The 13,136-nt window shown below is 43.9% G+C and overlaps 2 protein-coding genes across 4 annotated transcripts in view; one reads left to right on the top strand and one right to left on the bottom strand.

The window, feature by feature from the left end:
• Positions 1–8,471, top strand: part of SH3BP5 (SH3 domain binding protein 5) — a 51,113-nt gene extending 42,642 nt beyond the window's left edge. Inside the window, exons 6-9 of the mRNA XM_005518995.3 lie at positions 798–840; positions 2,722–2,941; positions 6,066–6,326; positions 7,000–8,471. Of these exons, the coding sequence (XP_005519052.2) occupies positions 798–840; positions 2,722–2,941; positions 6,066–6,326; positions 7,000–7,193 (718 nt within the window). The 3' untranslated portion in view covers positions 7,194–8,471. The remainder of the gene's footprint in view (positions 1–797; positions 841–2,721; positions 2,942–6,065; positions 6,327–6,999) is intronic.
• A 1,084-nt stretch (positions 8,472–9,555) lies between these two features.
• CAPN7 (calpain 7) overlaps positions 9,556–13,136 on the bottom strand; it is a 31,899-nt gene continuing 28,318 nt past the window's right edge. For all 3 annotated transcript variants that reach the window (XM_005518996.3, XM_088062893.1, XM_014248527.2), the window contains one exon: positions 9,556–13,131. In XM_005518996.3, the coding sequence (XP_005519053.1) occupies positions 12,987–13,131 (145 nt within the window). In that variant the 3' untranslated portion in view covers positions 9,556–12,986. The remainder of the gene's footprint in view (positions 13,132–13,136) is intronic.

Here is a 13,136-nt window from a genome sequence, read left to right as displayed (position 1 = left end):
GTAGAAACACAACAAGGGTGGTTCACATTCTGTTTTGTGTAAAGCCATATCCAATTGCTTATCTCTTCCCCTACTTTCCTCGAGAGCTGCTGAGTGGGGAGAGGAGGGTAGTGAGCCCTGCTGAAATTACAGTTGGTTTTTTTTTGTATCTTTTTTTTTTGGTGTTGTATCAAATGATATTGGCTTGTGGGCTTCAAAACTTTGAGGGTGGAAAGTGGTTTCTAGGCTTTGTACTGCACCTCCCGTACCCCTGTCCTCTTGCAACCTTACAAGCAAGTTTAGGGAAGTGCCTGGTGGGCCACTGTTGGGAAGTGCTGTGCCCTTGTGTGTGGTGCTCTGACTTCTCTTCACACTCTCTCCTTCACTGAAAAATCCAAGTACTGCCCCACCACCCCCCACACTTGAACATGGAGCAGGTTCACCTTCTGTAGGAATTTACATGTGCTGTGGGCTCAGAAATTAGCTGGGTAGGGAGAGGATGACTGTGCCTGAAGCTGGATGTTACATTTAAATGTCTTGCAGAATGAAGGCCTGGAGGAATTACGCTGTGAACTCCAAAAACTGGAATTTTGCAATTTGAATTTAGGTCAAAAGACTCCTGAGAAATAGATGCATTAGGGAGTAAGAGAGAGACACTGAGAGCATATGTAGGTGTTCCATCATCTGGATAGTGGTCTCTTGGGATTGCAGTGATACACAAAATAGCTGTGTTAATGCTACAAAGAGAGCAACTCCCACACCAGTACACTGTGTTCAGTCCCAGTGATTGTAAACAACTGTTCTTTGTATTTTCACAGACCTTATTTTGAACTCAAGGCGAAGTACTATGTCCAGCTAGAGGTACGTATATAATTCAGATCCATCTGAAACTCTTTACTGCTTACAGTAGATACTGAAATTACATCTCAAGTGCTCTGACAACTATGTTGTGTTTTTATACAAAACCAATTCAAAATTTCTTGAGCAATTTGCTAAGCACATTTTAAAGATAAAAGTCTAAGATAGTCTTTGTTTTTTTGTGTGAAATAAGAGTGTTTGAACTCTGTCAGAACCAAAAGAGTACAGTTTGACTGTCTTTGCTTCTTGTAGTTTAATGTGTGTGGAATTTATTTGTTTGTTGTGGGTTTCATTTCCCTCCCCCTCTATGTTTTATGCTTCAGACTGTTTAACTGTACTTGGGGTGCTCTTTTATGTTCACTGGTTGGATCAATTAACAGAATAAGCAGCCTGCTTGCAGTGCTCAAATATTATGCAGATGTGAATTTCTGATTTGGGGTTTGGCATAAGAGGAATTTGGGATTTGGCTGGATATGCTTTCAGGGCTTTTTGGCATCTCTGCACTGCATTCTGTGTGGTGCAATGATGTCTGGCCATGCTTGGGCATAGCACATGCCTTGCAGAGCACAGTGGCCCTGGGGCAGGCATGGCAGTTCTGTGTGGGATGGTAATCCCTGCTATTACAGCCAGTCTTGGAGCTGCCAGAGATGGGAGGGCAGAGTAGCCGTAGAAATTCAAATGCAAGAATCATTCTCTTTCTACTTGAGTGAATTTTGCTGCATGTGGCCCCCAGAACTGGGAGCCTGGCTCCTCACAGTTGGAGGGTAGTGGCTGGTGCTGTTGTATAGCGCAGGGTTTAAGTGGAGCACATTGCCTTGGACTGCTGGCCCTGGGTGCAGGAAGGCTCCAGTGGGGTGCTGGGTCAGTAGGATTCTACCTAGAAAAGGATTCCCATTCATTTTCTGGGGTTCAAGGCATATCCCACAACAGTTTTGTGAGCCCTTCTCTGGGCTGCCTGAGATTGAACAGCATTTTGTAAGCCTCAGAGACTCTGGTGTGCACCTTTCTCCTTGCCTGGTTCCAGGCTTGGGTGCCCTCTCCTCCTCTGCCTTGCCTGCCTGTGGCTGCTGCTGCATCAAGCTGAACCCTTGCCTGCCCTGGGCTGGGTGCCAGGCCAGTAATCCCTGCTGCCTAGAAGCATCTTTTGAGAAATTCCCTTTTTTCCATGGGCAAATGCACTGTTTGTGGGCCTGCTGCTTCTCCATGGCAGCTGCTCAGTGCCCTCCTGAAGCAAGGTAATTGTGTAAATTGTATGAAAAAAGCACAGATTGCTTTTAATACACAACAAAACAGCTTTGAGAGAGCTACAGAAACACAAGCAGTGTTTCCCCTTTGGGAAATAGGATGTACAACACTCCTGTCCTTGCTGTAGGGTGGTGTTTGTGCCTGGGGACACAGGAACTGCTGTATTACAGCTGCCAGGGTTTGGGGTTTGCTGCATTCTGTTCTGCAGGTTTAGTGAGCAGAAGTGACAGGTTTGGTGCTCAGCAGAGAGTGAGGCTCAGCCCCCTCCGGCTGCCAGCAAACCTTAGGGGTTCTGGGATAAGCGGTGACATAGCTGAGAGCTGCATTCCTGTTAAGGAGACATCCTGCAAGTTCACATCTTAGCAGGGCCTCGGCTCTGTGCTTAGCCAGGGGCCATGACCACGCTCCAGAGGCAATCCCAGTCCCTAGCTCCCGTGGTTGGCCTTGCTGTTGTCTCCTTCACAAGTGCCACTACTTGTGCTAGGGTGCTTCTGAATTCTGAGCTCTCCCATCCCATAGATACCAGCCCCGGTTTGTGCTTGCCTGTGCAGAGCCAAGGCACCTGGACACATAACGGGGAACTGTGTGCTGTGTCTTGTTTGTAGTGAAAGTCCATCTAATACCTGTCTCCCTTGTCAGCAACTGAAGAAAACAGTGGATGACCTGCAGGCCAAACTGGCCCTGGCAAAGGGAGAGTATAAGACTGCCTTGAAAAATCTGGAGATGATCTCAGATGAGATTCATGAGAGGAGAAGGTCCACTGCCATGGGGCCCCGAGGATGTGGCGTGGGTGCCGAGGGGAGCAACACCTCTGTGGAGGACCTGTCAGCGAGTAAACCGGAGTCAGACACCGTGTCCAGTGAGTACAGAGCATTGTTGTGCTTGGGAATATCCCATGGGCATTGTGAGAAATGCTGACGTTAGGGCTGCTCTGCGTATTCTGCAGTTTTGAAATTTGCTGGCTGTTGTGGGACTATGGCTAAGTTGTGACGCTTCTTGTTATTGCAGGAGTTGATTACATTCTTTAATAGCCAGTTTTCAAGGGAAAGGGTAAGGAGTTAAAGTGCATCAGCCATTCCCTTAACATCTCTGTAGTTTTTTGTACGGTGCTGTATGAAAGGAGCAAAATTAACACACTTCAAAGCGTTTGTCTAATTTTATGCCAGTGGTGCTGCTGTCAGTGACTCGCCTGGGGTGGTCGCAGGCTGTCACAGATGATTCAGCCAGTGTGGGAACAGACCCTTTGGATCAAGTGCTTGTGTTCCAGTGCTGGGCCTGTGGCAGAGGGAGCTGAAGTTGTGGCTACAGTAGTACAGAAAGGTGTGATGCTCGCATGGAAGCGTGTAAGGATAAGCTCCTTTGTGCTGCAGAGTCTTTTGCCAAGGTGTGATTTCAGTAGAGCAGGTGGGCTGTGAACAAGGGAAGTGAAGAAGCAGCAATATGCTGCTGCAGTGTGCTGAGGGGCTCTGTAGGAGAAATGGGTGACAGCAACAGCCTCCAAGGAAGCTCCAAACAAGCAAGGTAACCTCTGCTTTCTGATGGCACATGGGGACCTTGTGCTGCAATGTCTGTTGTGTGGTGAGTTTGCATTTGTCCTGGCTCTGAGTGAAAGTGGAGAGATGGATTACATGTGGCCTACTTTTGCCTCCTTCCTGGACACTTTTTCCCCTTCTTGATGCAGAAAGTCTTTTTCTTGCTCCCCAGTCCCAGAACCACCAGTTTTATTTGTATTTCAGCTTCGTTTCTGCAGGGAAAAGTTTATGTCAGGATTGCAGGCTTCCGTGATTGCACAGCCCTGGTGCCCAAAGGCAGAAGATGCAATTTCCCTACAGACATCAGTGTGTACTGGCACTGAGGCCTTGTAGGTCCTTGTGTGAGCTGGGAGGCAGCCCTGGGCTGGCCTCCACCCTCTGCAGTGGCGGGAGTTTCTGCACAATGTGTTGGAGCTCTCTCACTCAGTACTGCACAACTGGGACCTGAGTTGCAGCAGCAAGTGGGTGCTGTGTCCAGACAGCTGATGCAGCCAGGTTTCAGTATGGCTGCTTATCTTCTGCCACCCTCAACTCCTGAGGCTGACCCTTTCTGACATAGGCAGGAATTACCTCTTTTGTATACCTGCAAGTCCCCCTCCTTGTGCAAAAGGCCTCGTGAAAGCCTTAGCTATAACTGAGTTTTAGGGTATTTTGTGCTTTAGGAATTCAGGGACCTGGGATATAGGGGCAGAAAGAGGCAGGAAAGTTAATATTAATTAATATTAGTTGCTGGCTCCCCTGGATGCTGCTGAGACTGCAGGCAAGGACCAGCAGTGTGGGCTCATCCCTCTCTTGAATTGCACAGTCTGACATGAGTGGAAGGAGATCAGCTTGTGTCTGGTGCCAACACAGAACTGGGTTATGACAGGGCAGCACTAGCAGCCTGGATTAAATAATAAAATAGCCTGGATTAAGTTCTCATTGTAATGTGGGGGGAGCTTTCCACCAAGGTCCTTTTATATCTTGATTTCTGTCTGCTGGAGTTGGATAAAACACCTCATCATCAGCAAGTTTCTTGGCCCTTGCAGATGCTCCTGTTACAGTGAATTTAGATTGTGAAAAGGAAGCTACAGTTTAAGCTGTGCCAGTTGTATACTGTCTGATGTCACTGCTTCTTGCCAAGCAGAGGACTCTAATTGGAAACATTTTTTGCCAAACTTTTTATTGCTTTTGCCCCCCACAGTTATCTGTACTGCTCACCATATATTGATGAAGCACAGCAAGTGAAAAGGCCCCTCTGCAGACTTAGGTTTGAGTTCATTAAAAACAAAACAAAACCCCAACCACAAGAAAAGCTGTCTCAGTATGAAGTGCCCTGGAGAGGACTCAGGAAGGTGGATAACGTTATCCATTTTGTTTGAAGCCTTTTGCGTCAATTTTGCAATGTGTAAATGCAGTTCTGCAATCTGCAAGTCCAGCAGAAAGAGGTTTAACATCTCTGCCATAACCATGGCAGTGGCAGCCTCTGTTGGCACCTTTGTGTCCGAGCAGTGCCTGCGAGCCCCGGGCTGCCAAGGTGACCGAAGAATTTCTTTGAAGCTTCTCCTTTGAGCCATTTTGTTAATGCTGCTGCTTTGCTCCTGCTGCTCTTCCAAAGCAATTCTGAGCCTCACGAACAATGGCAGGAATCACAAGGAAGAGGAATTGAAGATAACCTCAGGTCACTGTGGATGTCTTGCTGTGTCTGGGACTTCTTCAGGTCAATGTGATTCCAGCACATACTTGTGTGGTGTAGAGGCTGATGTGTGTAGAGAACCTTCTCATCCCAGTGGGACTGCTTGTATGCAGAAGTCTTTGGTCCCCACCCTGCCATGAGCCTCTGAAGTGTATTTAACTTCAGCAAAATCTACACCCTTGTGTTGCACAAAATGGAACCTTCTTCAATGCGTTCTTCCTCTTCTCCCTGTAGCTTAATCTGGACAGTTTTGGTTTGCTTTAATTAGAATTCAGATCTATGCAAACACAAGCAGGGAAAAGAATATGTGCTTTGGTTTGTTTTGTTTTTTTTTAATTTGGTGGTGGTTGGTGATCCTCATTCAAAAATAAATCCTGGGACCTGTGTCTTTCTAATTAGTGCCTTAAATAACCAGGAGGCTGCGCTGGGATCAAGATAGTGCCGGGGGAGGCAAACACAGGGAATTAGGCTCTAACCTAAGTTGTCTGCTGAAGACCACAAGTAAGCAAGGTCAGCAGGGCCAGTAAAAATCTAAGAGCTTCTTAGCATGAGGAGCAGTAGCTGCTGCAGAGCTGGCCTTGCATGGCCTGGCTGGCAGGTGTGCTGCTCCTCTGGGCAGAACCAAGCTAAGGCTTTGCACAGGGGACAGAAAACTAGAGGGGGCAGCCCATGGGTTAGCAGTGTGTCCGTGTATGGAAGATGAAAACCTGAAAAACTGAAACAGGTGCAGGAGGGGAGGCTTAATTACTAACTGGAATATTCTTTGAACATTGCAGTGGCTTCAGAAGTGTTTGAGGATGATAATGGCAGCAGCTTTGTATCCGAAGAAGATTCAGAAACTCAGTCAGTATCCAGCTTCAGCTCTGGTCCTACGAGTCCCTGTGAGGTGCCCACTCAGTTTCCTCCTGCAACACGACCTGGAAGCCTGGATCTGCCCAGCCCAGTCTCCCTCTCTGAGTTTGGGATGATCTTCCCTGTCCTGGGCCCCCGGAGCGAATGCAGTGGGGCCTCCTCCCCTGAATGTGAAGCTGAAAGAGGTATGCACAGCTGGATACGCCCTGGGGCTGTGTTTTTCAGCTTTATAAAGGGAGCAGGAAAACCTTCCCAGCCTCCCTAGGCATATGCCAGGGAATGCTCTAAGCTGCTGGCCACTTCTTTGGGGAAGGCCCTGTGTCTCAAAGTTAACAACAATGTTTATAATGTATTAATTATTGTTCTGGCTGCAAACTTTCCCCAGTTTTGTCTTAGTGCAGGGGTTTGAGATTTCATCAGTGGGATTCTCATGGTACATTTATTTGGAGGAAAACTTGAATTTATTTATTTAAGTTACTGCCCTGCATTATTTGGAATTTTGATTGATTTGATGATTTTGAAAATCTTGTGTTCCAGGGGGGAAAAAAAAAACCCACAAAAAATTACATGCCAGAAGGAGCTTCTTGCAGGCTCTGCCAGCCTTGGCTGACTAATTCAGACTAGAGGATTACCACTGCCCTTGTCTGCTCCATCCTAAGGCTGTTCTCACTAATTTGCTGATGCAGTGCACAAGACGAGCACGGCTTGGAAGGCCAACTTGGTTTTGTTAAAGCATCTTGCTCCTGCTCCTGTAATTTCTGTGTGCTTTGGCAAAGGAAGCTGCAGAGGCACCTGCTTGAAGCTTAGCTTGCAGAATGAAATCTGGGTTTAACATCCAGTTTAATCCTTTCTTTGCAGGGGATAGGGCAGAAGGGGCTGAGAACAAGACAAGCGACAGAGTGAACAAGAACAGGAGCAGCACCAGGAGCAGCACCAGGAGCAGCTCCACTGAAGGGCTGGCTCTGGATAACCGAATGAAGCAGCTCTCCCTTCAGTGCATGAAAATCAAAGAGGGAATTTGCGCGGGCAGGAAAGCTGCCCAGATTGGCTGAGGCCTTCTCGTGCCCCGTCCTGAATAATGGGAATCTAAATATTTATACATGAACTTCTAAGTGTTTGAAGAACGTTGTGCCAATAATATATGCCAAATCTTAAGCGTTTACTCTGAGAATTCAAAAATGCACTAAGAAGTTTAATTGATGTGGAGGGCTGAAGTTTTTATTCAGTAAATCCTTTGTAGGCCGGACGAGTTATCAAATGTTTAAGCTGTGCTCATATTTCACAGACTTTGTAAATTGTTTTGTAGCAGCCTGGCTGAAGCAATAACTAGTAATGTTCCCGTGTAAATTCATGCCAGTCGGGGGTCTGAAATTCAAGCCAGACTTTTGCAGAGAGCGGTTTGGCTTTGGTTTTATAGAATGAAATGCTCTTTAGATACAACCAATCTCTTGAGTACAAGTGGCATAATCTTTAAACATCTGTATTGGTCTGTATTATGCTGAAACTGTAGAAATATTTTGTATACAGGAAAGCTGTTGCATGTGTGGGGTCTGAAAGCCTTCACTCTTCCCTTGGTGCTCACAGAAAGGATAAAACGAGTCATGCCTCTAAAAGCCTATAAAACAGATGGATGTCAGGAAGGGGATGGTAATGCCCAGCAGCGGGAGGCCCTTTCTAGACACCTTCCTGAGTCAGGCTTGGACTCTGCAGGTGATTCCAGTGACCAAAAAGAGTTGATTGGCCCCTTGCCCTTCTGCTTCCCTGAGAAGTGAAGTATTATTTTTCAGCACTTTAAGTGTTTTCTGTTTTGTTTTTTTTTCCTCAAAAATGGGAGTCATAGATGTTTTCAGGACGATTATGATAAGGGGTTTGCCCTTGAAATATGCATGAAGAAAAGGAATTGCCAGTGTAGATTGACAATGTGTTCTTAAGCTTCTCTGTAGGTTGTACTGTGTGGGGGTTTATAACTGTTAAAGGGACTTGGGATTTTAGTATGCCCTAGACAAAGTGTTCAATAAAACTAGAAAGGGCACGGGGCATGTTTTGCCAGCAGCTGTTAGGCAGTAGTAGTGTCTGATAATTATGCTAATAAGTGGTAGTAAAAATCCTAGGACTCTTCAGTTTTGGTGACTAAGCATTTCTGAAAGCACCATTTTATCTAAAATGTCAGTTTCTATTGTTAATTTGATGGGAATCTTAGTATTGCCCAAAGTATTTTCTATTCTATGTTTTTGCAGTCCTGTTGTATTTCATCCCTGCCACAGCTTGTGTATCTATTCTCAAAGTTAATGTAAAATTCTTCACACTACAGTAAACATTTTTGTTTTCCACCTTTTGAGTCTGTGCAAGTGAAGTTTCTCTCAAGTGCTGGGAACCAAATCTTCTCCCACAGCAAGTTTAGCCTCCAAATATCCACTTCCAGCTGAAGACTGCAGGCTGAGCTCACATGTGTTAGAATCCATTGCAGTACGTGGGCACCTCTTTCCAGCTTTCCAAATCCCCGCATATGTGGCTCACTTTTTATTCTGAACTGTGCCACAGGACCAGAGCTTTAGTCAAGTTCTCCAAAACCCCCTTAGTGTGCAGAAGGAGAGAGGTATTCTGTTACTTAAGACCTCTGTACCTAATGATGCTGAAATTGGCTGTAAAGCTGTGCAGAATTGGAGGCAAAGAATCCTATTTTCATAAAAAAATAGATTCCTCACATGATAGGTGTTAAGCTGTAACTGTGTTAGACATTTATATGCTTACATCTTCTGAAGACCTTAAGGCTGAAACCTTCTACTGCCAGCAGTTCCCATGCCCAGAAAATGTTCAGGAAAGAAATCTGTAGTTCCAAGTTCTGATGTAACCATTACTTGGGAAAAAGCTGGGATAGACTGTATTAAATATGAAAAGCAGTAAAGGAGTGCTATACTGTATTAAGTGTTTTTACTTAAACTTTCATAGTTGAGCTATTATCTGTGTTGCATTTTGTTAGAAAAACTAGCCCTAGGTCTTTGTGGTTGAATCTCACTTTTGCAGACCTCCCAGTCAACACCTGTTACATTTTCCTGGGTTCTGTGGATGGTTGTTTTGGTAGTGATTTTTTTTTTTTTTTTTTTTTTAACCTCCCTTATTATTATTATTATTATTAAATTTCTTCTCATCTAACTGGAAACCCAAACTTCCCACAGCTGGGTGCAATGAATTAATTTTGTGGGTGTACTGCCCTGTGTATGTCCTGATTGGGTAAAACCATTGATCTGGAAGTTTGAAAGGGTGTGGAACCCACTCTGCCCTTCTTTTCTACCACCCTGCTGCAAGATTTGCTGGAAGGTCATGGTGCAGGCCTTCCTCCTTTGGTGAGCCATGGACTTGGCAGGCTCAAAACTTTTGCCTTCAAACATGCAAGCAAACAGGCAGAACTGTGTGTCTAATAAATTAATGGAAAACTCTTTATTTCATACTTCATAAAAGCCATAATTATTAATATGACAGACTTAAATGAACATACATTGCTATGGAGTACAAGCAAATGAACAAGCTTTCTCCAGTTTTTACTTAAGCTCTTCATGGATTCTGATGTATAGCATGATGGTAGCTGCATTCATGGGTATAAAAATAAGCCTCTGGTGTATCAAAGTATACATGATTGCTTCAGCTGCCCTGATGTGAGGATGTATAAAGCAAATGTTAACCTAGAACTTCTACTTTTCTTTGGTATTATCAAACAAGTTCTGTGTCCTTTTAGATGAAGTGATGAAAACCTCTACTGTATGTACACAAATATAATTCTAAATAAGGTGGCTGTTCAGAGGCTGCAGAGATTGTGTGGTTAAGTGCATAATGACTGTACAAAATAGTTACATGATGTTGCAGCAGGACTGAACTCAGACTGACTGTCTGGGGCAGCTGGGCTAGAAGCTGTTGATAGCATCCATCCATGGTACTACATCTCACTGAATCTTTGAGAACTGAGCGATTGGATCAACCAAGGGCTAACCTGTATCTTCCTAACAAAACAAACAGAACAAACTATGTTCTCTGTCATGTGGCTCAAAAAATACTAAACAGTACAGGGGAAAGAAAAGTTTAACTTAGTGGCCTGAGGTTGTGTTTAAAATAGAAGGATCAGTTCACTTTGCAGTATTTTTTCCAGACTTGTGGAAAAAATATAAAAGTATATATTTGGCAGAAAATATGAAAGCAAATCCTAAATGCTTACATCAACGTTTTTTCTCAAGAAAAAAGGGCAAGAAAACTTTGTTGCAAAATTAATTTGCCAGAATCCCTTGGCTACAATTTATATGGATATTGCGTAGTATCTCTCAAATACTTCACCTGAGTGTTCTGTCCTATAGCTGAAGGGAAGTGCACAGTGATGGCATTCTAGTAGCCTATGCAGGTGCAATATTTGAATAGAATTTCCTATATATAAATATATAAATATATATATAAGATTGACACTAAGCCTAAATCCTGTGCATTAATGGGGATGAGCCCAATCCACCGACTGTTCTGAATGTGTAAGAAATATTAAGTGTATCCTGGTGGGGACAGGATCCTTTGGCCTTAATGCCTTTGCCTGGCATTAGGAAAGTGAGTACATTTCTTACTTTTTAGTTCAGTGAAGTTCAGCACAGTATGGAAGCTGAGCCTTATGCTCGTTCCACGCAGCATAAGCTTTGGCACTAACTTGTGCTCAGGGGAAAAGAGAAAGAAAAACTCCTTCCTGCCGAGTAGAAACCAGCTACTGAAGAACAACAACAGATTTTCCTGAAGGCAAGTCTACCAGCTTGATCTCAAACAGCAGAGAGTGTGCAAGAACTTGGTGCTGAAAGCCGGCACTTCTGGCATCTGTTTTTTGTACTGTCAGAAAGATATTCAGTTGAGACTTCCTCACTACCTCTGATTTTAGAGGTGATAAGATACGTGGAGGACTCCACTGCTATTCTGGTTTAGCCTCAGCAAAAAACTTAACAAAAACCTGTAGAGAAAATGGGAGTTGAATGAAATTTTCATATTTTAGGGATGAAGCAGTCCTTGGCACATACTCCAAAAGCCAAGCATAACCACAAATAACCTAATCTGCTTTTTTCTCAGCCTGCGCCCAGGCTGTTCCCTCTCTTGATTTATTGCAATAATCATCAGAAACTTCCCTGCAAAAGAAGGTAAGTCACTCTGTGACAAACTTGTCACAAATTCCCTAGCCCAGATGGTCTCTGAGAGAACTGCAGTCAGCAAGGTGTGTGTTTCCCAAGACGGGAGCTATCACTGCCCTTTCAGCACCAGACACTTGTTAAGCAGCTGTCTGACAAAGCAAATGAAACAAAAGGTTCTCCTACTTTCTGGAGAGGACTTATAGAAGATTTCTGTTGGAATAATTTTAGCCCACAGATATTTCTGTGGTGCTGCTGTAGAATGTGTGTTCAGTTTCCCAATGGCCAAGTGACACTTGTGATCTAAAGCAAGATTTAAGTGATAACTTTTTGCTTGAAAACTGCCAAACCAGTGTGAATGGCAGCAAAAATTCCTATGGCTGTTTTTAAAATACCCTTTCCCCCAATGGTGAAATATTGTAAATTTTGTGAAAATGACAAAGTTTAATCCATTTCAGGATTTGTGAGGCAGTTGGCATTAAATAAAAACTTATCATTAATCCTCTTCAGATACAATGTATGCAGATCTAGAGGAAGAGCAAGTAGAGGAGGGACACTTCGAAAAAAGTAACTTGTTCTGCATTAATCCCACCTCCACTATTTTCTTAAGAACTCTGACCCTGCTTCTATTGATGAGATGGGCTGTGTGCTCAATTCCCTCACTGGCTTCAACTTACAAGGAAAAAGGTATGTTTTCAAAGATGTCTTGCATAATGGAAGCAGCAAGTGCATTCCTTGCAGCTGTATTGGGGGAGACGTTTAAATGATCCTTTCCTACATGATGTGTACTTACAAAAGTGATGAAAAGAAAACATTTCTTTGCTGAGTTCCTGATGGTGGGCAGTTCCCCATCTCCTTGCACCAGCAACTGAGACTACCCTCAGTAGATACAGTGAATTTTAGAGGGGATCTTCAAAGGAAAACCTTTCATAGCTGCTCGAGGAAGGCTGTGCTGCACTGCCTGGACACTGCTGCTGGATAACCTCCTGGTCTTCCTGCTCATCAGGATCAACCTAGGTCTGGCAGATGGCAGGAAGAAAGCCACAGAACCTCATACTCTATTAGGTACTAAAGTCAATTGCTTTGCTTTTAGAAATAGCTAAAGCTGGAACCTTCCTTTTCCTTTACTCCTATATACATATTCCAGATAAGATGACACATGGAATACTATTGGCTCAGCAGTAGTACATTTACATTTAGATGTGAGAACCAGTTCCATGCTGAAACATTATAGATAGCAGCATAAATATGTAATAAAAGCTATTTGGTCCTGAGACTGAATAAGCAGAATACACAAGAATGTTTTTTTTCTTACATGTTTACTTTTAAGAATAGAATCTTTAGCCCATATATCCTGTATGTTGGGAGGAGGGAATTTCAATGTTAGTTTTTCTCATAACTCACTAGACTTTGATTCAAAGTGTGGAAAAATTGAAATAAATCGAGTTCTGCTGGTTCATTTGAATATATGCATTTTAGCCTATTCCCAAGCCTGTTGAACAGTGCTCACTCCTGGACCATAGCAGCAAACCCACAGCTAAGTGCCCACCACAATTAACTGACAATCCACGATTCTACGCTTTTGGCTATAACTCAGGATGTAATTTTCTTTTGTGCATGTGTAGTAAAGGTTCTTCACCTGTTCTTAGGCTGTTGGATAGATCAAAACTATCTCCTTAAACAGCACTGCACAGTTCTGTCTCCTCACTGCAGCTGTGACACCTTAAGAGGAGTAGTACTGTTAAAATCTAAGAAAAAGGGGCCCTCTTGTTGAGGCAGGAATGTGGTGGGGATAATGTTGTAAACTCCAGCAAATGTGTTCTCCACCTCCAAGTAGCAAAATCCACACCTATG

This window comes from Pseudopodoces humilis, chromosome 1 (assembly GCF_049639895.1).
Source record: "Pseudopodoces humilis isolate 2021_Gansu_Grassland_sample_001 chromosome 1, ASM4963989v1, whole genome shotgun sequence".
Lineage (NCBI taxonomy): Eukaryota > Metazoa > Chordata > Aves > Passeriformes > Paridae > Pseudopodoces > Pseudopodoces humilis.
Note: the sequence above shows the minus strand (reverse complement) of the source record. Positions and strands in the feature narration are given on the sequence as shown.